General features: G+C 37.8%; 1 protein-coding gene across 2 annotated transcripts in view; it reads right to left on the minus strand.

Moving 5' to 3' along the window:
• FBN2 (fibrillin 2) overlaps positions 1-26316 on the minus strand; it is a 184239-nt gene that overhangs the window by 66611 nt on the left and 91312 nt on the right. For both annotated transcript variants that reach the window (XM_075136377.1, XM_075136376.1), the window contains exons 16-23: positions 24217-24369; positions 23257-23310; positions 18409-18534; positions 15286-15411; positions 6817-6936; positions 1986-2123; positions 683-733; positions 68-193 (exon numbers count right to left, since the gene is read on the minus strand). In XM_075136377.1, the coding sequence (XP_074992478.1) occupies positions 68-193; positions 683-733; positions 1986-2123; positions 6817-6936; positions 15286-15411; positions 18409-18534; positions 23257-23310; positions 24217-24369 (894 nt within the window). The remainder of the gene's footprint in view (positions 1-67; positions 194-682; positions 734-1985; positions 2124-6816; positions 6937-15285; positions 15412-18408; positions 18535-23256; positions 23311-24216; positions 24370-26316) is intronic.

Below are 26316 nucleotides of genomic sequence, written 5' to 3' on the forward strand. Positions count from 1 at the left end.
TTTGAGAATAATTTCAGACAACTGTTGGACACAGCTAAAAAGCTGGCAGAGTTGAGTGCACTCTTACCTAAACACACTCGCCCTGTTCCATCCAGTGTCAGTCCTTCAGGGCACTCGCAGTGAAATGAGCCTCTGCTGTTAACGCACCGCCCGTTGGGACAAACCCCCGGGAAAACAGCACACTCATTTACATCTGTTGGGGAAACGAAGAGTTGAGTTATATGCTAACTCGAAGGAGACAGCTACAGCTTTATTGAGAATTTAAGCTACGTGAAAGAAAGTGAGAGGCTTTCATCCATACTGTATTAGAATCTGAACACTGTTCTGAATACGCATCTGGCTCAGTCTCAAGGGACTCTTGCAAGATCTTCAAGACATAGGGCACTAAGATGCCACATTCTCTTCTCTAAGACAAGATGATGGATATGGCTGAGAGAAAGGAAAAACTGAAAGGATTAAATGTATTTTGAAGGCTCAGTTCCATTCTCCTTGTATCATTTTGATATTCTCCAACAAACAGTGTAACATAATGCTTCCCCACAGTCAGTAACTGTTTGTGAAGGCATTCATCTAAGGTCAATATGATTATGCCCTGACAAAAACAACATCATAATAAATCCCCTTTTATCTCATTTTCAGAGGAAAAAAAAGTGACATCTTGAGTAAGAAGCAAAAACTTCACCTTCACAGGTAACACCCTTCACTCTGGCAAATCCTCTTGAGCAAGCTGTGTCTGGAATCAAGCCAGAAAGATATATCACTGCTTTAGAATGACAGAAATATAGCAGTAAATAATTTAAAAATAAATGTATCTTTGGAATTCTGTAATAATTTGACTGTATAAGGAGGTGAGTGCTCTAGCCTCAATCAAGAAAAGCACTGACTCATACATGTTACTTAAAACAAGTGAACAGTTGAGGAAATTCAATCTTAGACAATTACTTTCTCATGTGCTTTCCTTAATGGAGACCAGAATGCTCAGCATCTGATCATATCAATCTCTGCACTCTGATACAGCTGAAAGGTAAATTTCCTGTAAAGTTGCCTGAAGATTTAAAGCTTTAGTGATGCCAGTTATCACTAAAGACTTTTTCCCCACTGCAGCTTCACAAAGGATCTGAGCAATGACATTATTTTAGGATATGCATGTAAAATGTAGCATGATGTAGTGATAGGAAAGCTTGCTGAAGTTTAACTAGTTAGAGAATAAGAAATTAAATGGCCAAATGTACCCAGTCTGAGCTAATTAGCTCTCTAGATTGATTAGATTTTGATTTGTTTTACCAGTCTAACCTGACCATGCTGCTTTCTGGAATCCAAAGTAATATCTTTGCTTGACGCTGCCCTGCACAGTTAAGAGCTCTGCTGGATGTTGTTTGCACCATGCTTACTAGATGGGATACATGTGCCCACAGTTATTGTTCCAATTAAAAATGAAAGGCTAAAACGTCCTGACACTGGTTCAGCTGCAAGTGGCATTATTCAAACCTTATGGGCAGAACGCGGCACAGTATTTTTTCCACAAACTACAACATGCAGTTAGCATTCTTGCTTCCAACTTCTACACCTAGCCCTGTAATCTAATAGTAGTACTATTCTGCAACCAATAATTGTACATAAACTATGTGTTTGAAAACAGCTGGAAAAAGTGCTAACAGTCCACAACATAAAAAGCCCTCAAGACTTCTACCAAGTATTTCACTTTATTATTGTAGTCCTTACTTCCCTACACCAATGCACAGTGCTTGTGGAGACGAAACATATGTAATTATTAAAAGATTTATTCACATGTTATTTCCTGGTAATTTGAAAGGTATTAGAATGATCTCTGATTGTGGAGATTACAAGTGATCCTAAATAAGACAACTTCATTTCATAGGTTTTTTGTGTTGTCCGTCTGCTTGTTTTCTATACAGAAAATGATGAGAATCTATCTAGTGGTGCTTCCTCTCATCTCCCAAAAGATGCAGGATATGAAAGCATACCTAATTCACATCGCTCACATGGGCTGCCCCAAGCTGCTCCTAAGGTAGCACAGCATTCAGATTTCAGTGTAGCACCATTGATGTTGACTTCACAGCGACTGTCTTGGATGTTGAGCCAGCAAGTCCCCTTCAGGCTATCTACAGCGGAATAGAAAACAATACGGAATATTGGTCACAGCAAAAAGGGTTGGCATGCCATGTTCATGCCATCAGTAGACAGGGTACCAAGGGAGTGCAGGCCCTCTTTTGAAAGAAAACCTTCCATCAAAGTCATTTTGTACAAATTTTAGTTTAGAAGTGATGGAAAGGAACAGCACTATCACGAAAAGTGAGCAATACAGCACACTGCTCGAGGCATTTTATAGTCCAAGTCCCACAGCTAGCAGGGGTCCTCCAGATTCCAGTAAGTGCCCAGCCTCGTCAGGCAGCACCTCCTGACTGTTGCCCAGGCTAGACAGCCACTGAGCAGAGGCGAGATTTTCAGCCACAAGCGTCGTCTCTGCTGCCTGAAATCCTCTGAAATTCTCTTTTAGGTACCCAAATCTTCAGGTCTTAAAATCTATACTTTCAGTGCCCAAGCTGTTTTTTAAAATGTCCATTAGATCCTAAATCAGTTACGTACTTTAAGAGTTGTACCTACAGCACCTTTGCTCAGTACCTTTACAATGTTACACTCAAATGGTATAAAATCTGTTGAAGCAGACCACAACCTTTGTGATCAGGCAGCAAAAGCAGTCTGTAAAGATCTAACCCAGACTGCGCGGTCAGCCTGGGTAGAGTTTAAATGCATGTGCATTCTCAGAGTTCAAAGCTAAGCAAGTGGCCCAGATGAATTTAATGAGATGACTAATGAAAGAAGAATAGGATTTGGCTTTAAGATTTACATATATTATATGTACAAAAAGCCAGACCGTCTATTAGGTGCTGTTGATCAGTATTACTAATACCTCATGCTTAGGAGCAATGTGCTTTAGACAGAATCATTCCAGCTTATTTTTTTCAAACAACTTCAACTTTGCTACAAAATTGTCATGTTATAAAATTATGTAGAACACAGAGAGCACAACCCTTCTTTGGCTAAAGTAACAGGAAAAAAATCAGCCCAAGAATGTGACTGGAATCAGCTCTAGAAACCGGGCAATGTACTTCATTAACAGTTAAGTGTAAAACAGTTGCATTATTTGCATTGATATTGGGGCAGAACACCACACTTAGAAAAATGCACAAACCAATGAGGGGTATAAAAGAGTGGAAAAGGCATCTTTTCCACCCCTTGATAAGCCTTTAGCTAACAGTCAAGACCTCGGTCAACAAAGACAAAACCTGGACAGTCATTAGCTGGGTTGGCTCTTACCCAGTCATGGGATGGGCATGTCCCCGGTCATCATATGTCCCAAATTCAGGGACCAACATGGGGAGAGGTAATATAGGTTCTTTAACTGCTCTTTTACACCACATCCAGCTTGCTGCTCATATGTTGATGTCTCTGCTTTATGTTATCAAAATGTAAATGTTTCCATTGCTTTATTCACTAGAAGTTTCTTGAGCTCAGTATTATTTAGTTTTAGTAGCCAACTTTACAGGATGGGAAAATCAAACTAATATCTCAAAAATGATTTAAACTATACAAATTAGCAGGTGGCTTTCCTCACACCAGCTGCATCTGCATTACCCTGCCGAAGTCTGCTTGTCTTATCTTTTTCAGACTATGAGTTAATTTCCTTTATTTTACATAATCTCTCTTGTCCAGACGAAATCTACAATGGGCAGTCACTGTGGCTTTTGCTTTGGTGAAAAAGTTATTATCCAGCATCAAAGCATTCTTTCTGTTGCTTGCATCTCTTTGATTCTGTCTTGAAGAATAATATATGCATACTACAGGCAGATGGCAGCCTACTTATCGTGCGCTGTATGCATTCCACAAATCTTTACTAAAACATGCATAAAAAGCATATATTAAGTGCACACTTCAAAAAACACAAATGGCAGTATCCCTACTGTATGAGCAATTCCCAAAACAGCAATGCAACACTTCTACCACCAATAGATGTATTTCAAAAACAATTTCACTTTTTTCCTCTAAGAGTGCAGCTTCAATATTGCAAACACTGTCAGTGTGCAAGCAAAATAAATGCAAAATATGTCAACGTTTTTTGCTGAATGCTTTTCTTGTAACTGCTGAACTAACAACCTGGAGGTTTGAGCTTAAATTTGTGACTTGAATGTTGTGACTTGAAATCTGACTGTAATTTGAGCAAGTCATTTTTTCTCTACCCAGGAAAGCTCACAGAGACAAATGGCTCATATCTATGCTCAAATTCTACAGGTAATATGGATGCAGATGGCTCAAGCCACCTGGTTCTTCAGCCTTGAGGCTGAAGCAGACTGAGCAAAGGAACCAGAGGAACTGACAGACTGAAGTCTTCTGTCCACAAACTGAGTAAAGAACAAGCATCAGCCATATAGCTTCTCCGTATAAGATCAGTCTAACGTGCCGTACATGATCTGAGTCCACAAGACAGTGAAAATCAGAAATAAGATCAAGTAGCAACAAACACATTGGAGCAATAAATTGTAAAGATAAAATTAACAGTGATGTTATGTTAATCCTTTCTTATTCTAATGTTGTTGTCATGTGCTTTTACTTAAAAATTTTATGCCATTTTTAAGTTCAATAACTTTAAACATCATCATGAAAGAAAGAAAAACTTACTCTTATAATGTAGGACTGATTCTGGTTCTGACATGAGAGCAAATTTGAAATTAAAGAAAAACTAGAGAGGGGTCAGAATCTGACATTACCTTACTTTGATCATTCTTATGAAGAATACAACACATTCCCAAACCACAACACTATTTTAGCCATACATTTATGTTTTGGCATATGCTTTTCATATCTGATGCTACAGGAATGCTTTACAGGAGCAATCCGCCAAAAAATTGTGGCAAATACATTCAATATACAAGTCTTTCACTGCAGTTGTAATGGGAAAAAACAACTTGCTCTACTGTAGAGATTTAAAAAGGCATACATTCGATAAGAGCATTTGCAAGTTTTTCACATGGTAAACTACCTATAACTTCCAACCCCTTACTCACTTTTCAATAACCCAGTCTTCCCTCCTCTCATCACTACCAATTCCAACTGAAATTTTGCCAAGGTAGAAAAACATAGAACTGGGCTCTAACGGTATAAGCTGTATATCTCGCATTAGCTGCACTTCTGTCCTAACATATTCTCATCTGTAGTGGAGAAAACTCTTCCTGAAACAATTTTAGTCAATGTGAAAAATTAATGATTAGGCTCACAGTATATAGGTGGTTCCTAATCTTCACTTTTTATCTGACTGCCCAGGTATGTTTTTTGTTTACATTTTATGTTACTTATCACTAATATTCAGGCCAAATGGGAACTCACGATGTAAACACTCCAACGGAAACCATTTGCAAAGTAAATCCAGAACATTCTCATAATTAGGCCCTTAGTGAACTTGTAGCACCTTTGGATGTGAGAACACCACAAGATCAAAAATAAGCAGTACAAAGAAGCATAGGTTGGTGTAGTTATATCAAGAAATTAGCACAATGTAAAAAAGAACAAAAACAGTACTAAACTTTACTGGCCAGTGATGCTACAAGCAAATCCAAGAGAAGGCTTAAGCACAAAAGTAACATTCACTTAAAAAACATATTAAGGCATAGACAGACTCCATCATTAAATGGAAACTTGAGTCTTTGCATTCAATTTCCTATCTTAAGAAAATCTTGGCAAGGCAAGAAAGTTGAACCAAGAACACCAGACAAATTCATCTTAAAATAAAAGGAACATTTAAAATTAGCATCATCCAGTTATTAATGACACTCCAATCCAATTTATCCCACATATCCTACAATGACTTCAACTATGTTACACAAATAAGATGGAACAATGGCAGCTTATGATCACCTGAGAAGTACAGATGTCTCCAATCCTTTCAGTTTTCTTGGAAAGGCAGGAAAAAACCACTAATGAATGGCTTCCAAAGATAATGCCAATGACATCTTGCAGACAACTTGCTGCTAGCTCCAGTAAAATCTGTGCAGTCTTCTGCTTTTTTTCAGTGCCACAGAATCCTCAAAGGATGCTAACATTTTTTTTTAATATATTTTTATTTTGTGTGTGTGTATATATAAAACCCAGACAATACTCATGTGTCTGCTCCAGGGGCAGGGATCCTGACACTCAGATCTTTCTTACTCACCTTTACCAACTTCCTACAAAAAAGGTAAAGTATGAGATTGTGCTATAATGCAAAAGCCATTAACATTTCCTTATAGCTAGGAAAGTCGGCCTTCAGTTTATGAAGAATGCCCTAGAAGCCATGTGCTTTCCTATCACTATTTGAGTAGATGTTCCTGCAGTTTTACCTGCTTTCTTGTCTCAGATTTGAAAATGGCCAAAGAACTGAGTGGGCATTTCTGCTTTACAGTTTCTCATCTACCAGACTAATCAGCTATAGCTTTACTCATATTCTCATTCTCCCAAATGACGAGATAATTCCTATTAATAATAAGACACTCCCACTCTCTCCCAACAATCGATACCTGCGTTTCACTACATTCACCATAGTTCGGACATCCTCATGAACTATGTTTCTCTCAGTTTGTTCCTGCTCCCATGGAAGCAATCAATTAGTACATGTTTATTTGGTCTTACCTATAGAACTAGACATATTGCCTGCTATCATGGGGAAATCACCCAAATACATTATTTTCTTGCTTAATTAATCAATATGATCAATGTTTTTCAAGTTAGTAAGAGAAAGGGAAAATAACAGGAGGAAATACCCACCAATACATATCAGTCCCGTAGAGTCCAGCTTGCTGCCAGGTGAACATTCACAATTGAAAGATCCAAGATTGTTCCTGCAGGCACCATTGACACACGGGCTGCTTTCACATTCATTTATATCTACAATCCCAAAACAGAAGACACTGTTAGAACTATGATGTGCTTCTGGAAAATATCATACAGTATAAATGCTGCTGTGGACCATGATTTTACACATCTGCCTGGTAAATTTGCCGCCCCCACACCTCCTCTCAGCATGACATTCAAAAGACACTGGGACAGGCAGGTAGCAGGACGTGTACAGGGGCACATATTTTGAAAGTGTTTATTAAATGGCTCTTTTCTACCAAGATAGTAATTTCCAAAAACTTGGACTATAAAGCATCAGTTGTAACTCTCCTGTGAGAAAACAAAACTCTTTTTTCATAGAATGCAATGCATTCCCAGCCACAACATGCAGTGCACAAACAAAGGCCTTATTGTTTCTGTCATTTATGGCTCCATGAAGCTTTGGAAGAATTAAGAAAACCCTGTCAGAAGCAAAATATTACAATGCTGGCTGCAATTCTCTAGTTCTGGAAAGCATTCAAGAAATAGGAGTTGAAACTGGAATACTGTAAATGGTACTTCCCCTAGCCCCTAACTCCTTCTATTTTTTACCCCTGTGAGTTTTTTAAGCCTGTTCACATGTAAGAATAGAATCCCTGTAGACGGTATTATTTGCTGGGGTTTTTTTAAAGTGAAATCAGTTTTAAAACAACACTAGCAAATTCTTTCAAAGAACAACTGCAGATGCATTTCCACCATTTCTTCCTGAACTCAACCAATTTCATTTTTTGATTTGGGTCCTGAATCAAGCCATACATTCTAATCCAACCAGACAGTTCCTTTGGTGGGCCAGAAATAAAACTGTTTAGTGCTTGCTTATGTTTGCTAGTAGTGCTTGAGGAATAATGTCATATCCATAAACTAAAATAGTCTCATTTAAATTAATTATAAATTAATGCACGATCTAGTTAAGCACTGGAAATATTAATAGCACCAAGAGATCATTTTCAAGACAAACTAAAATGTCTTCCTTATTTTTTAGAAGTCATGAAAAAGGTACCATTTGCTATTTGCTATGTTATGATGCACCTAGCCTTCATTTCACTAGACGTATTCTTTCATAATCTTCTGGGGTCATAGGAAGGAATATGTGTTTAAAATACTCACCAAATTATGACAAATTATTAAAAAAAAAGAAAGAAACAAGAGAGATGGAAAATGCCCAGAAATCAGTAAAGTTAGGAAACTCTGATCTCTCTCTTCGTGCCAAAAGCAAGCACTTAATTTAAAAGCCAATTTTTACTTAATGGAATTACCTAGAAAGAGCAAATAGGACTTGAATGCCAGGAAGTTTTTGAATAGCAACAGAGCTTTACGTTTGTGAAGTCTACTCTTAAACTTGTGGATTACGCAGCTTACACATTAATCATACACAGATGCAGAGATATAAAATCTAGGAGGCCTTATCAGGTCAAGACAGTGTGTTACATGAACATGCCCACACAGCTTCAATGGCTGGCTGTACTGGGCTAACTGCTTGGGTCGGCAGCACCCAAGCTGGCAACCCCCATCCTACTATGGGCTGGTAGTCCCGTAGGGCATTAGGCAGAGCTTCCATGTTTCTCTGCAAACAGCCTGCTGAGACACAGTTGGTCGTGTTGTCTCAGGTTGGGTCCTGAGCCAGCTTACTATGAAGAGTGCAGCACACTGTATGAGCAGGTAGGGTCAGGCGGGGTCTGGCACTTTTCATGTACTGTCTTGATACGCTGGGAAGTGCAGTACAAAGGTAACCAAGTAGATCCAGAAAGCCAGCTAGTTCTGACAGAGCAAGCTCTAAGTCCCTCTGTACGCGAGCTGGCAATCTGGAGGGGGTCTCCGACATTTATCTGCTCTGCATCTCTTCTCCGCCCTGTAAATACATTTCACACTTTATTACCTAAGGTTTTATTATCCAAGATATGCTCCCTGCCTCCCTTGCCTCCCGCTCTCTCCCCAGCCAGCAATACCTGGTAGTGGAGAGTAGTCTCTGCTGCTTTTGCAGAGAAACCAAGTATCTGGTTCCCACAATTAGAAACAGATCACACTGAGACAAAGAAGTTATCTTAAATATGCACTGTATGTCCAATAACTCTCCATACAGAAACGCTCTTGGAGAAAGATACACTTTTTCTTCCTTTCCATCTGCCATCTTGCTGTCAGCAGTTTGGCTAGCTTTAAAAAAATGAGAAAAATTGAGAAGACAGGACAAATTAACTAAATTTAAGCTATATATAGTTTCTCCCTATCAAAGGCATCAAATATTCACTGTCTCTTAAAGTCCAAGAACAAAGGGACATCCAATGAAGCTGGCTGGTAGCAAAACAAGTAAAGAAATGGTTCTTTACACAAGAGGGAGAGAAATTGGAAATCCTTGCCCTAGGATGCTGAAAGCGTTCATTAATCAATGGCAGACTGGACAAGTTCGTGGAAAATAAATTCATAAAGGTCTGTATAAGGTAAAGATCCTACTTCTGGTGTCAGAAGCCCCTGAACCACAACTGTTCATGGTTCAGAGACTATTTTTGGAAAATAATGTTGTGTACTTCCTCTGTTGTGGGCTGGAGGGATCTTTGATCAGTCTCTGCATTTATGTCTTTGCTTTTATGCAGATACGATTCTCTGTCCAGTCAGTTGCAAGTGCTTTTCCCTGCTTTTAGCTAAGATGCAACTTCAGAGAAGTTCCCATGACGTACCAGGCATAATCTGTGCCACAAAATCTTTGGGGCTTTTGGACACTAAAAATAGTCTCCACTGAGCACATACAAAATGAGACTTACAACTTGGTCACATCTGAGCACATTTTCAGAGTAAAGAGACACCATCCTGACACAAAAACTACTCAAGAAATTTCAAGCTGCAACAGCATAGAGGAGCAACAGCTTTTTAAAAAAAGGTCACAAGGTTTGCATGTTTCTAAATACACAAATCAACATTTTCTTGCAAATGAACAAAGCTTTGTGTGAATTTTTTAAAGGCAAAATTAAAATCTAGTCTGACTCAGACAACCAGGGAAGAAAATTACAGGTCAAGAGCTTGAAGTCTGCTGAAGATATTTATAGCTGAAACAGGTGACTTTCACATAAAGCGTCAGATGGTTTTAACAGCTGGCAGCCCCACCACACACAGGTCTGCACATACACAACCATTGTGCAAGACTGTAATAAGCAGATAGTTGCCACTGTCCAAAACATCGCTTCAATCATATTCAGAACATTAAAAAATGCATGAAACTTAAAATACTTCACATTTATAGATGTAGTACCAGGTTATCATGCCTATCTTTAATTCTCCCTGATATTTAGCAAGTTAGGTTTACAATCAATTTTCTTCAAGGAAAATACATCTTGTATTTTAGGTTTTCAGAGTTAATAAGAAACTCAAACCTACAAAAAATAGTTGAGGGCCACACCTGGAAGTCAGTGTCCTCAGAACTATAACCTAAGATAAGTGAGTAAGTGGAGATGGAGGGGCCAAAGCATCTAAAGTTCAACACCTTACGAAGAGGGAAGCAGCTCTCTTGATTTCATGGGCCATATTCTTCATTCTCTGCCAAAGACAGTGAAAGGAGAGAAGAGGACTCAAACCGAACATACAGGTGAGGAAAGGTGGGGAAGAACAGAAGGGTGATACACCCTTGTCAGAGCTGAACACTTTCTAGACTGGGATAACTGCCTGTCCATTTCAAGCCAAAGTCAGACGATCTACTCTCTCACTCAAGTTTGCATAAAACATGTTCCTTGGCAAAACAGCTGACTCGATCTGCCAGGTTGCTGCCATCTGCAGGGGACATTCCCCTTTCACCCTTCCTCCTCCTTTTTCTCCCACTCTCAGTTTCTACCTTTCTCAAGTGCCAGTGCCAGCCCCTCACTGATCCCACAGAGAAATAGTCACTTTCCATCTTCTGGGATGAGAATGGCAGAAGCTGGTCGCCAAGATCGGGGGTGAGGGAAGATGCATCACGTAACCAGACTCTTCCTCATTTCACTTTGCCCTGATGCAGGTGAAGGAATATTCATCCCATTTCTCTCTACGGAGTAGAAAGAGGGAGAGCAGCTTTCACTGAGGATTAGGGTACACCTATCTGGAGGCATTAACTTCTGTTTTTTTCTAAAACGATCTTGTGACTATGCTCTAGATCTCTAACTCCCAAAAAAACTGTTTGTTACTTTCTGCATTTCACATGCTTCAGCACTATGCTAGGAAAAAATAATAATAAAAAAAAGAAACTAAAAAAAAGAAACAAAAAACAAATGCAATGCTTTTGGGTATTAACAGGTTTAAAATACTGCATTGAGTACTTCCCAAAAAGCACCATTCAGGAAAAAAAAAATTAAAGGATGACTGTAATTCAGCATTAGTGTTCTGCTGAATCAGGCGAAAAAGTATCATATGCACAATGTAAACAAACTCCAAATTGTTTCCATACACCTTCTTATAATAATATTAAATGGCAATTTTAACAAGACTGAGCAAGAAACCAAACTGATTTCAATACCGTTTTATATTTTAAAATAAAAGCCACTATGTATGAAAATATTTATCAAGGTTTTTTTTAAAAAACACTTTTTTTTTTTCATAAGTGAAGTGAGTGTACACTGTAAATGTCAGAGAAACAAAAATTGAAATAGTCCACTGTACATTCCTGGAAATGAACTTCAAAGCACATCTGGTTTACATTTAACTAGTTATGTCACTGGAAACACAATCTAAACCACAGAGCTTGTTGTAAAAATCTCAACTTTCACAGACTCTGGAGCCTCAAACAATTCCCCCACTCTCCACAACAAATTGATAAAAAATTTCAATTGAACTATAAATGAAAACAGTGAAGGATTTTGTTGTTTCGTCACAGTTACTGAGGAGAGTTATATTAATTAAAAATATATTGGTGAGTAATAAGCATCAGAGCATTTTCAGAGCACAACGCAAAGCTTCTGGCTACAGAAGTTTTTTACAACTACTGAACTTGTAACTCCAAATCGAATTACGTAGCGTTTCTTTGAAAACAGAATTTGGTCAGAAAGAGATTAATTTATTCCTCTACTGCCAACCCACTCAACATTAGAAAAAATGCAATACATTTAATAGGTTTTACAGACAGTTTTATGCCAAACCCCTCCTGATCAGCTTTTTCACCTCATCAGCTAAATTTAAATGTATGAGATTGAACATGAAGATGACAGATCCTTCATGACCTATGTATGTAAGTTAATGTAGATAACAATATTGAAAGAAACTGAAAATCCTTCAGATTCTGCTGTACAGATAATAAAAACGATAAGTATTTTAGGGTCATTACACTAAACCATGTTCAGAAAGGAAATACTCTTACAAGTCTGAAGTTTTAGTTGATGATCAGTTGTTTGTTAGGTTTTTTTTTTCCCAAATGAGAAAACAGGTTTTTTTTCATTCCATTAACAAAAAGTTTTATTATTTTAAATATTACTGCCGCATTCATGCCCAATCACAAGCTCATTGCTAGGAGTTCAGCAGACAAACAGGATTATGAAATACAGCCAAGAGAAGCACGGCCACTGTCATTCTACGAAGATGGCAAAATATCCTCCTTTTCAGTAACAAGTTAAACCTGATGACTACCACGAAAGGGAGATGAGACAGGGGCAGATCTATCCTTTTTTAGAATCTTTTGGAATATCAAATAATACGCTTTCATTAGACTTATTATACGAATATTGCAAACATGTACAGATGCATGTTCTTTTATGAATATCTAAAAAAAAAGGTAAAAAAAGAAAATGAGATTAAATGCATTAATTAAAACCTCACCAAACCCACCAAATAGAAACCCAAACAGTCTTACTAAATGAGCTTGAATGATCGTTTCAGTAATTATTCTTTCCCAATAGAATAGATTTTAATTTCCATAACAACCTGCTTAAACAAGGTGTGCGTGCATTTTCTACCTCATGCTCAGGTTCACTCGAGTTGTGAAATATCTCAGTTCCTGTATTACTAGATGACTGTCAGAGGCACTATAACGTGTTAGTTTGAATAAATCATACTGGTTCTTTATTCATGTTTTTAGAATTGATTCATCAACTGATAATTTGGGGAATGCACCTAATTCCCTTAAACAAAACCTAAAAGTGTCACATTCATTAGAAAAATGCGCTAAGGAGCCATTAAGAGGGGACATGCTTGCCATTTGGATTTCTGCTATTATCTTCTCTTCATATATTTTCTTATAAATTCTATTTTATCTTACCTGTAACTTTTTTTTCATACTATGGTTTTGCAGTCAATATCAGCTCTCAATGCTATCTAAAGAACTCAATGAACTATTAATTCAAATGAACTAGTAAATTCACTTCCCCTCCAGAATAACTCTCCCTCATGCTATACTCCACTTACACCTCCTCACAAAAAAACTAAGATAAGGGATGCCCAGATTTGGTTCAACTATATCATGATCCCCAGACTACTTCCAGCACAAGAGAAAACACACTGCAATGATGATAAGGATGTCCAGAAGACAGAAAAGATCACTTTTTTCCTAAGGCTGTGGTGGCTCAATGCAACCATGAAACCACTTTTTTGTTGTTGTTGTCAAATCCTTATTTTGAGCCTTTATATTAATATTACTATTATTAATACCATTAAAAAACAAATTTATGTTTTGTATTTGAAAATCTAGATACATTTTATTTCAATAATTTTGCCTAGGGTGTTTGCATTCCTGCATCTCATTCATCTACCTTTTGGTCAGTGTTATGCTCTGAAGTTGATGGCCTTTTCATCTTGGTAATGACCATCTCCCTTTACCATACTATTCTAGTTTTTCTGTCTAGAAGATTCCTTAAGAAACATGCACATTAAGGGCACACACGGTAAGCTCTTTTCACAGGTAGAAATCTTTCAGTGCACGGAAACTAAACATACAGACAGACCCTGAACAATAAATTTCACCTGAACATTGTGGACAGATACAAGGCATTGAGACAAGTTAGCAGAGAGAGCACTATAAATCCGTGGGGGTATGATATAAGAAAAGTTCTAATCTGAACAAGTGCTACTAATTTGTAACATACCGGGAGAGAAGAAATTTTAACTTTCAAAAGTGACCTCTGAAACACACATGTACTAAAATATAAAGGAACATAATTTATTTTGAACAGATGGGGTGAAGAGGTGAGTGATTTGATACTGCCAGAATTCAAACCATTTCATGAGATGTTTTGAATGTAAACACATGTTCACTTTCCAAACAGTTGGAGACATTCAAAACACTATTGCCCCTCCCATGTTGCTTACTTCCACTCCTCTGCTGAAAACTGGCAAAGAGCACATGAGTGCTCCTCACCTGCTTCAGTGCAAAGTTAGCCCGTTCACCATATGCTGCTAAGGAAATGGTTTAAGTTAACCTGACTGATCTTACACAGCAAGAATGGTTTATAGAGTGCTTCCATTTTCCTTTCTGTGTGTTTGTTTAGCTGTATGGCAGTAACTTCTGTCTCATCAGTAATAAAAAGCAGTTGAGGACAATAATGTCTGCCACTGCTTCAGACAAATCTGGACAATGACATCGGTTCACCTAATAGGTATTCCATAACAAAGGATTATAGTTTCCCCATCACTCACTCAAATGCAAGACTATTTACTATAAAAACTTTCTAATGACACAAATATTGAGATTTACAGATCATGGAACCAAATAAAAAATAATGCAAAAGACCAGTAAAATTCTACTACTCTGAATACTAATTAAAAATTGAGACAAAAGCTAATGCTTCTATTTTGACTTGTTTTCTACAGCCTTGCTTAATTTTTTTTATAATTAAAACTTCTTATTAGTTTCTGCTATGTAACATTTTCAGTGATCTAACATCTGTGTTCATTAGTAATATAAGAAAGCAATTTTGATTATACTGTAAAAATAAAGGACAATTTTAGTATCACCAGGCAGTAATATCCAGATCCTGGAATTCAAACATCACATAAAGCATCACAAATACCAGAATTTGATCTAGAATTAACTGTCACCACAGATTGAAGGGAGAAAAGAAGGAAGAGACTCTGTGATCAAAATAGACGCAATTCCCTAAATGACAGATGAGGTGTCCCTGCTACATGATCAAAGGCAAGCATATGTTCTCCTTTATTCTAGCTTAAAAATGTTTCATTGAAGGAAAAGAAAATATTTTCATATAAAAATGAACTGATTACTTTGAAAGAAATTCAATGGCAAGACCCAACACACTGAAAAATAGTGCAGAGAAATTACAAGAGGAATGCAATGATTTATGCAATATCTTAGTTCTGCTTTTCCTCAGGTATTGGTCACCACTCTGAATCTTTTGTGATTGTTTATCTTTAATGTTATATAATAAGCAATAAAATTAACGCAGCTTGCAGATTTTTCACCTTCACATGTGTCTGTCTCAGTGCTGAACACATAACCCTTTGGACAAGTGCAGCTGTAACTTCCAGGGGTGTTTCGACAGAGCCCGTTATCACACAGCAGCCCGTTCACTGAACATTCATCAATGTCTGCAAAAAGATGAGTTAGACATAGCAATGAGTGCAAGTGCCATGAGATGCCTTCACCTCCACAAGTAGCCCCTGTTGCTTTCTACAGCAACAATTAAGTTGCCGGATATGCAGTTTTCAACAACAGTGACTGAGCAAGCAAAAAAGTCTAATTCATTTTCAGATTCTTATTACCAAAAATTCTGTTCTGCTTTTAAAGTTTTTCATTAGCAGGTTCTAAAAATAGTTCATGGTTAGTCTTAAAATAATAACTATGTTCTCCTAGAATGACCTTGGGATCTTTGTCAATTGTATGATTATGTCACCATGGCAACTTCACGAAGGTCTATTTGCTTTGAAACCAGCATTTTAATGTATTTTTTTTTTTAGCACACAAATAACAGTGTGTTAGATTACTGTTTTAATCCTGTTTTATGGGCGAAAATTGATTTTGTTTTCCTTGAAGTGAATACGTGCATTAAAATCTAAATTGTACAGTTCATGTATGGCAGACATCTCAAGAGTACACATATGTACCTCCCCTCCAGAGGTATATTGTATTAAAAAAACCTCCTATGATTAAGATATCAAGCACACTGAATAGGAAAAACCCATAAATTAACATCACTCCCTGAACTCCTCCTATATTAACTGCAAATAACGGTAATAAAAAGCAATCAATCTTCCTCATTGCTCTATCGTTTATTTTTAAAAAGAAAAAAAATTATAATTTTAAGCTACTTTCCTTTAATGCCCATCACATGTCACAGATACTTAAGCTTAGCGAAAATACTGAAAGGATAAGCCATGATAAACCTGACACTTTATCCTGCTTCAGGGTGTCTCCTATATTTTGACTGCTTGATTTCCCAAACTTAACACTGCAACTTAATTTTTAAATCAACTAGATTTTTTAGAGAGTTTAAGTTTAAAAATAAAGAAGAAAAACAAGAAAGCAATATAACTACAATCTAGAGGCTTTTGGTTTCCCTACTACTTTAGATTTTACAAGCTATGCCTATAAATTCCTTTAGGATTCAGAAAATAAAGTCTAAATTTCCCCAAATGATGAAGCCGAGATTTAAGTTTGGCAGCTGTAAAGAAGCTCTTCTAAATTAACCTGTCCTTAATCTAACCTCATCTGATTTTAAGTAAAGAAGGATGGATTTGGAATTTGACGTTTTCAAGTGCAATAGACTTTAATTTTGAGCGTGTTGTCATACAATCCCTTAACCCAAACTAGCAGTGCTATGAACGTATTATTTCCTTAGAATCTCACAGAATACCTTTAGATTTGGACTGTAATCTATTGTGATATGCACTGTAAAAACACAGAACGATATAGCTCATGCTCTAAAAGCACTTAAAACTGACAAAAATACTGTCTGCATCCTGTATGATGACCATTTTTATTTCCTGGCAGCTCATAATCTGTATCATTAATTAAGACATTTCAACCCGTTATTTGAGTGTTCATAATTAAATTCTCTTGTGCAAAAATTCTCCTAGGAATAAATGCACCCTCACAGTCAGTATGCTGTATTTTTCTTTAAGTAATTAAACAGATGTATACCTATACTAGCACTTACATAATCCCAAGTGTAACTAGATAAATAAAATCCCTTGCCATAAAATCCATTTGGAAAAGGAATATTATGTGAAGTATTTTAAAAAACCACCAACAGTTTTCTGCAGCAGTGCCTTTCCTGCCAAAAGGTCATACTTAGGGCTTTTAGAAAGTAACTAGCTGTAAAATTCCTTAAGTCAAGCAGATGAAAAGAAACACTTTTATTACTTTGTGTTTGCTTTGCGTCACTAGGTAGGAATGTTTGGTATTAAAATTATACCACAGTTATATAGTCCAGGTTTTCCCTACCAAAAATGGTGGGCTTTTATTGACCACAAATATCAGTGATAGGTCAGTAAACCTTTAAGTGTGGAGAATAGTAATTCCCCAAAATAAACACATCAGATGGAAGGATGATACTTAAGGCTTTCTAATGGTTTCAGATAGATTTCCATCAGCTTTTAATACAAACAAACTTCAGTTTTCTATTTAAAATTACAGGACTATAACAGGACTATAAGCGATATTATTGTAAAATGTACCTGTGGTATAATACACTTTTTTTGGATGTAAGAATTCCCAAAAGAAAAAAAAAATCTGAATTTCATGTATGACCATGAATAATAAAATTATTAGACAAAGAGTGAAACGTGTAATATAGGTATCTTCTGCTGGGTATTCCTAAACTCTTCCAGAAAATGTATTATAGATACTGCAACAACACTGGTATAAACCTAGACCAAACTACAAATACCAAGTTTCTGAAATGAATCATTCCTGTATACTGGTGACCTGAAATTCTGAAGAATAAAAGAACAGCTGTTACATTTGAGCCCACTGTTCAGACATGGTTTGTGAAATCCTAGGAATGGGACATTGCTTCCTTCATGCGCTGAAGCTTTCAGAAATTAGAGGACTAAGCGTGCAGCAATCCATTCTGCTGTACTTGAGTAACTCAGGGAATGAATTATATATTATATACATCATGAATTACTGCATGCTGCAGAGATTGTGTACACAGGCCATCAATTATCATTCATTATGATAACGACAGCCATCTGTTACGTTTTATTATGCAAAATCGTGACCTTCAGCTCTTGGCAAATCATCCAGCCTTGAAAGGGACACATTTTAGGTGGTTTTGACAAATGTTATACATTAAAATATAACACAAACTGATCCATGCGTTTGAGAAAATTAATTCCTAACCTGCAATGATATCTCCTGTTTACACTTCCCAAACAGTAATACCCCCCTGCCAAATAACAGAAAAATACACTAGTAAGAATATTAGCTATACAGTGACTGAGAAAAGCAGTTTCATCAGATTTTTTGCATTTTCATTCTAGCTTTAAGAAGTACATGTCTTGCAACCTAAATTTGCTCAATTCAAATTAGCATCAATATAGTGATGAATAATTCAACAATAATAAAAAAATGGAACAGCTTACCCACACAATTCCTTCCAGAAGGATCAGGCTCATAGCCACTGTTACAGTTACAACGATAGCTGCCACGTAAGTTTTCACAAATTCCATTGGAGCAAATATCAGGATCCAATGCACACTCATTAATATCTGTATTAACACAACACAGAAGATAACCAGATACTGAAAGATATGGAAAACCTGATCCTGTCATAAATGTGGACAACATCTGACTCACTGGACGCTGGGGCTGTCAGTCAGAGCAAGGGTATAGCAAGGGTGCAGCCAGAAGGCTGAGAGAAGAGATTATTCCCCTCTATTTGACACTAGTGAGGCCAAACCTGGAATACTGTGTACAGTTTTGGGCCACTTCATGAGGTTCACATGGGCCCACTCCTCAAGCCTGTCAAGGTCCCTCTGGATGGTCTCTCTTGCCTCTAGCGAATCAATTGCACCACTCAGCGTGGTGTCACCTGCAAACTTGTTGAGGGTGCACTCAATCCCACTATGTTATTGATGAAGACATTAAAAGTATTGGTCCCAGTATGGACCCTTGAGGGACACTTGTTACTGGTTTCCTCTTGGACATTGAGTCCTCGACCATAACTCTTTGCTCATGACCATCCAGCCAATTCTTTATCTATCTAACAGTCCATCCATCAAACCCATCTATCTCCAATTTAGTGGAGAGAGAAGAATGTTGTGGGGGACAGTATCAAAGGCCTTGCAGAAGTCAAGGTAGATGATATCAGTAGGTCTTCCCTTGTCCACTGGTGCAGGCACTCCATCGTAGAAAGCCACCAGATGAGGCAGGCACGATTTGCCCTTGGTGAAGCCATGTTGGCTGTCTCTAATCACCTCTATCTTCCATGTTTTGACATAACTTCCAGGAGGATCTGCTCCATGATATTAGCGTGCACTGAGGTGAGGCTGACTGGTCGGTAGTTTCCAGGGTCCTCCTTTTTACTCTTTTTTAAAAATGAGTGTGATATTTCTTTTTCTGCACTCACTGAGGACTTTGCCTGACTGCCATTTTTCAAATATGAAAGTGGCTTAGCAACTACACCTGCCAGTTCCCTCAGGACCCTGGGATGCACCTCATCAGATCCCATGGACTTGTGTATGTTCAGGTTCCTCGGGTGGTCTTGAGCCTGATCTTCTCCTATGATGGGAGGGACTTTGTTCCCCCAGTCCCTGCCTTGATGTTCAGAAACTTGAGAGATATGGGAAGAGTGATTACCACTGAAAACTCAGGCAAAAAAATTGTCGAGTACCTCAACCTTCTCCATGTCAGTTGTCACTAGTTCTTCTGTCTTATTTATCGTGTGTGTGTCTGTGTACATTTTCTTGTAATCTTCCTTTCCTGACCGATGTACCTGTAGAAGCCTGTCATATTCTTTGCATTCTTTGCCAAACTCAGCTCCAATTGTGCCCTAGCTTTCCTGATCTCATGCCTACACATCTGGGTGGCATCCCTGTATTCTTCCCAGGATACATGTCCCTCGTTCCACTACCTATGCATTTCCTTCTTACACTTTAGTTTGACCAGGAGGTCCTCACTCAGCCATGCTGGTCTCCTGCCTTCCTTGCCTGATTTCTTGCACATGGAAAATGAGAGTTCTTGCGATCTAAGGAAGATGTCCTTAGAAAGCTGCCAGCTCTGTTCTGCTCCTTTATCCTTGAGGGCAGTTTCCCAGGGGGTCCCATCCACTAATTCCTTAAAAAACTGAAAGTTTGCTCTCCTAAAATTCAGGGTCCTAGCTTTACTCTTCACCTGGCCCACATCCCTCAAGATCATGAGTTCCACCAGGGCACGATCGCTGCAGCCCAGGCTGCCATCAGTCTTGACGTCACTAATTAGTTCATCTGTGTTGGTAAGCAACAGGTCCAGTAAGCTTCTCCTCTAGTTAGGTTATCACCTGGATTAAGAAATTATCCTCAGTGCACTCCAAGAGTTTCCTGGACTACATAGAGCTTGCTGTGCTGCTTCTCCAGCACATGTCAGGGTGATTGAAGTTCCCTAGCAGGACCAGTGCCTGATGTATGAGAAGAGGCTGAGGGAACTAGAGTTGTTTAGCCAGCAACAGGGAAGATGAGAGTGACATCTAATAGCAGTTCTCTGATCTTAATAGAAGTTACAGAGAAGATGGAGCCAGATTCTTCTTTGAGGTACACAATGACAGGACAAGAGACAACAGTTACAAGTTACAACAGAGCAAATTTTAACTGAACACCAGGAAAACAATTCTTCCGCATGAAAGTGGTTAAACACTAGCGCAAGCTGCCCAGAGAGGCTATCCTTGGAGATTTTCCAAACTCCACTGGGCAAGGCCTTGAGAAACCTGATTCAACTTTGAAGTTACCCCTTCTCTGAGCAGAAGGTTAGGTTGGACCACCTCCAGATATCCTTTCTAACCTAAATCAATAGGCAACTATGTGTTTTTAAGAATACCTTGATACAAAATATCTAGCCTGTGCACTCAGTGCCTGTGGTTTAAGGATCTAGGTAAGAAGTTATAAATTATTAGGTGACACAAATACTTTTCCTAATAGAGGACTAATGCATAGGTCAATACCACAGCATACTCAGTCTTATAGAAATTATAGCGCTTGTTGGAAATTTAAAATTTTTCTCAGATTGACAGAATAGGATGATGAATGAGATATATTCCCTGAATTTACAGTCCCATATAGAATTTCTGCTGTAGTCGGAAAATTCCAAAATATTCACATGAACTATAAGAACACGAACAGGCTAGATTTAATACTTTTTGTCTCTGAGGAAAAGAGGGTTTTTCAATATTAAGTTATTTCTTCCCATACGGTAAGCCCATTACTTTAAATAGTTCCCTTTCCAAACCCTGGAAAGAACAGTAGGGGTGCTGGCCTAGCTGTGACTTCATAAAAAGCTTGTTTTATACTTGTACTGCTCAACTTTTTATAAAGCACATTTCCTCTTTAATCATAGTGCAATTTAGATCATGATTTACATATACTCAGATATGCATTTGGAAAAATCGTGCTATCCCTGGATTAAACTCAAAGCTATGAGACATCTGAAAATTTCATAAGAAAATACGAATTAGCGTAGTATTTCAGCTTTATGTTTTCTTTTGAGTAAAAAGTTTTCTGTAGTTTACTAAACTTGTTTGTATCTTGGGGACAAGCCACACGACTTCATGACTCTATCTCTCCTTATCAAATTAATGATTTCAGTAGGTCCATCCCTTCCCATTACTTCTTATATTGAACCAGACTGCAAAACCTCTGTCCTCACCTATGTCCAGACTTCTCTCACATGAAGACATGAAGGTTTTGTGCTTGTTAATCACAAACTGAATGAGAGGAGTAGGGATGTAGTGATGGACTGCAGTCTAATTAACTGAAAGTCAAATAAAATCTCTAAGACAAGAGCTTCACTGATAAAGTGTACTCCCACTCACTCTTGATAATAAGAATGCATGAGGAACAAAACAGAATTTTTATTATGGATTAAATGTGGTGGGATCAGTATTCCTCTCCTATAGGAAACAGAATTGGCAAACAAAGTCCTTTGGTGTAAGCAGTGGTAGGAGTAGCAGCAAGAAAATTGTCTGCGAAGTCGCTGCACAAGATGTACAGAAAATACTAAGGTTTTCTTTAGAAACCTAAACAAAGAGGGATTTTAGTTGAGATTATAGTCTTTATCATGCAGTTGGTAGAGACCACCATTGGTTTTATGTTTTTAGTGAGAAATTGTATTTTTCATGTATCCAGACTACATGCAAATTCTCATGGTAGGATGCTGTTTGCACAACAATATTATGGTACACTGCTGTTATTTCTCAATGAGATTTAGAGAGTCTTCAAATGGACCTTGTATAATTCATTGAAAAGAAAACTGAGAGAATATACAAACTCTATGGATTTCAAATTACTTGTAAGCTTGGCAACATGTTAAGCAATGAGCTCATAGAGAAGAAAAAACTACGCATATACACTTACAGTACTGAACAGAAACAGAATTTCTTTTATTACAGTACTATTTTTAAAAGGTATGTAGGCTGTTACTAAGTATAACGATCAGAGGGTCTCATTCTGTTCCTGCTGAACTGAACAGGAGCTTTAATGCTGACACGGATAAAAGCTATATAAATTAAATGCCTGGAAATATTAAATGTACAGTATCTGCTTTAATTTGGCTGCAACTTTATTAACTCATCAGGGAACTATCTAGCAATAAATCATAATATTGTGTTCCACCATTCCTTCTTCAACTCACTCTACTTATTTGGCAGCTGCAGCATGCGTTGCCCCTACTTCAGGCCTGGCTCAGCTATTATTTTTAAAATCCCTCTCTCTGCGGTGCTAGAAAAAGGAGCTGGAGCTTCACAGTTCCCAGTACTAAATGCAAGTGCTCACTTTCAGGACTTTTTTTAGGAGGATTTTTTTGTAGTAAGCTCCCTTCCAACTCCAACTCATCAGAGAAACGATTCCTCCATGGAAACGGTCCATGTAGTGAACACTGGATCTGGAGTGAAAAACTGCTCTATTACTATCCCAGCTGATTGAAAATCAACTGCAAATGCAAGTGGCTCCTGTCATTCCCCAAATGAGGGAGAACTGTCTTACGCCTATTCTAAAAAAAATAAATGATAGGATGGCTTTTTTTTTCTTGTCAAGGTCAGGCAAAATCCAATGTTGTAGAGAATGAATTCTGGCCTTTTCTTTAGACAACATTTAAATATTGTACTTTGATAACGAAAATACTAAAATCAACATATTAATCTTGAGGCAAAAAACTCCACCCTAGTATGTTAAAGAAAAATATAATTCTGAGTATATTTTTTTTTAACCTTGAATCGTATACATTAAAGAAAATGTGCAACATACCTCGTCCATCCACAGTAATACCTATTCCACTGCTACACAGGCCATGGAATTCAGCTACTCAATTGAAGCAAGAGATGTTGGGGAAAAAAGAAAATGTTATTTCCAGTGTTTCACCTTCTTTAATCCTAAACCAAATCCACCTGGTCTTTTTTCAAAATAATTTTTATACAATGTAACTAATAAAATGCCAATGTTCACATGAAATAAATATTTGTAGATGATATAGCTAAATACGTCAAGTAGCATTCCACCCTGAACTTTCACATACATACAAAACTGAAATTTGATAACAAGAATTAAACACTTAAGCAATTTCATTAGTCTTGACAGTACTGTCTCCTTAAGTTACTGCTTTCAACCATAATGTCAGTTTTACTTCATTTCTTCTAAATAGTTTTATGCTGTCTCAGAAAATGACACTGAATGGAAATACTGTCCAAGATACATCATCTCAGTTATACATTCAAGAGATTTTTTTTTTTTAATCAATCCCCAGGTTTATTTGGAGAACTGATTCTTATAAAATGAAATACAGATTTCTAAAATTAATATAGGCTGCTCTTTTAAACTGGATTGATTTGGCCAGGAAATTTACAGATTCATCAGAGAACTCTGCTTATTATCTTTAAAGTATTATTACTTACAGCTAATACTTAATTCAGGGACCCAACTTATCCTTAGCATACTCATGTGCTTCGTCTTGAATTTTGTCACAGTCTGGCCAGCTCTGGGACTAGGTTCACCTCAAACATTACAGTGCATAAAAACACAAATACTCAACGTAAAATACCAGAGGGTTTTTCTTTAAAGGAGAAACCATTTCCAGAATCAGTGTACAATTCCATTAAGTACCTTATTCATTTCTCTTTAAGGCATGAAATAAATGAGCAACCTGATCTGAACAAGATTTTTTTAAGTCTGTATGTTCACTGTAGTATTCAAAGAAACACAAAATTTCACCTGAGTTTTTAGCAGGGCAGGGGTGACATGGCTCTCCAAAACCATAGTCAGGATTGGCACAGCAACATTCAGACTTTGTCACAGCACCAGGGAAAGGACGGACACACGCTCCTTTTTTGATGCCTCCATAGCATGTGCTACGCATATGAGTATCTAAGAAAGGGCAAGCAAAGAAATAATTTATTTCCCCAGGCTGAGAGTGAAATATATGCATACTATCGCAATGAGAGCTTAAAAAAACCCCAACTTTTATTCAACAAAATGGTTACACTGCACTGCTCTGTGACAATAATCCTGATGGCATCAAGGCCAGTTCTCAAAATGGTTAGCTCCCAGAGCTCTCTCCAGAGCACTTTAAACCCACCTAAACTAGCATATTGTGGGCAAATTTAAAAACATTCCATAGGACCCAGCAAAGACGACCCACACACCTGAGCAGTTTTGTAAATCCATCAACACATATCTCAAGAAGAAACACAGAATGGCTTGAATCAGCATTTTTCCCTTTGAGAAGTACTACAACCATAACCTGGACATGCAGATCTCTTATTTACTTCCAAAATGATTCCTCATGTAGGATAACTCACGAGCAGCCGAGGGCTGGTAATATGGGAGGCTACCTATTTCCAAAAGGAGGAGCATAGCCTCCTACTGCATTTACAAATTCTGCACAGAACTGCAATTTCTGCAGATTGTTCAGACCAGGATTTACGTGACATGGCTATCTTAATAGGTTTATACATAAACTGGCAAAAGTGCTGGATTAGGGTTAGGATATCAAAGACCTCCCAATACCTAGCTAGCAACAGCGATTTAGTAATTCTTACACACGACTAGGTAGTGGGGAAAGCAGCACTACTGCCTCGAGTATAAGAAACTTCTGGAGGTTTGTGATCGAAAAGCCACTATGGAAATTACAATGCCATCCCTGGGGAGAGGGCTGGAAATGATGGCCAGGACAAACCACCACTTATTACACAAAGAAAACAGATAATACCTGGAAGGTCTCCAACCTCAAAAATCGTGTCATAAAAGACAGCAGAAAAATTATACAGGACAGCCACAGAGCTGTAAGACTCATCATGTGCATACTGCCAATCTTGCAGCTGATTTAGTCATATAAATCAATTTGACTGACTTGACCAGTCAGATGTAGTAAGACGCATCTTCCAAGGCAGGCCTTCAGCCCTACCTTTGCAGGTATAACCATCTACTATACTTACCCAAGAACTATGAGAATGTCTTTTAGACTGCTTTTTATGTTTTGTTTTGGTTTTTGTTGTTGTTTTGGTTTTTTGGTCATTCCAAGGTTAGATGCTTTTTGCATTATAGGATAATATTGGAGATCTTCTAACAAGCATGTGAGCAGACAGTCCACCTAAACCTGTGGTTGAGAACTGCAGGATACAGATGGAGTAAACAGGCTTTAGTTTTGACTCCCATATTTCTACAGCACTTGTTGGAGATACAGAAATACTCTTTATTTCAGGCACCTTTATGGACCAGGCCAGAACACGGCTTTAATTTATGCTCCTTGTCAATCTCCCAGTAAAACTACCATACCCTGTGGCCTGGACATGAGCCTCGGTGCACTTAGAAACTGAGTAGGGTCTGAGAGAATCCAGACAGTTACTTACTTAAAAGATGACCCCAAAACAACAGAGAAAAGTTGCATGAAAAATCATACAGTGGATGTTAAATACGCTGTGCCAATCCAAATAAGAACTGGCAACTCCTTCTGTGTTCTGCCTGCTCTTTGAGTGTTGTAAGCTGGCTCCTACAAAACAGGATTGCCTGTACATAAATGTTTTCTCTTGCTTTTGGTATCCCATGGAACAGATAGTTCTGGAGAACAGTTAAATGTGGCCCAGATTTCAGGGCTTATTTCTTGCCAGGAGTCTAGGTGAAGCCAGTACAATTTGCTTGCACTTGACAGCAGGAAAAGATTATTATGCTTGACAACAATCAAGAATTTTTGCACAAGAAATGTCTGTTCATGTACTCTGCAAAATAATGAGTTGCATCACATCCTTTCCCTCCACCTCTAACAAAACCAGATGCGACTCTGCCATGCTCTGCCATGAATAAAGGGGCTTCGAT

This window comes from Calonectris borealis, chromosome Z, assembly GCF_964195595.1.
Source record: "Calonectris borealis chromosome Z, bCalBor7.hap1.2, whole genome shotgun sequence".
NCBI lineage: Eukaryota > Metazoa > Chordata > Aves > Procellariiformes > Procellariidae > Calonectris > Calonectris borealis.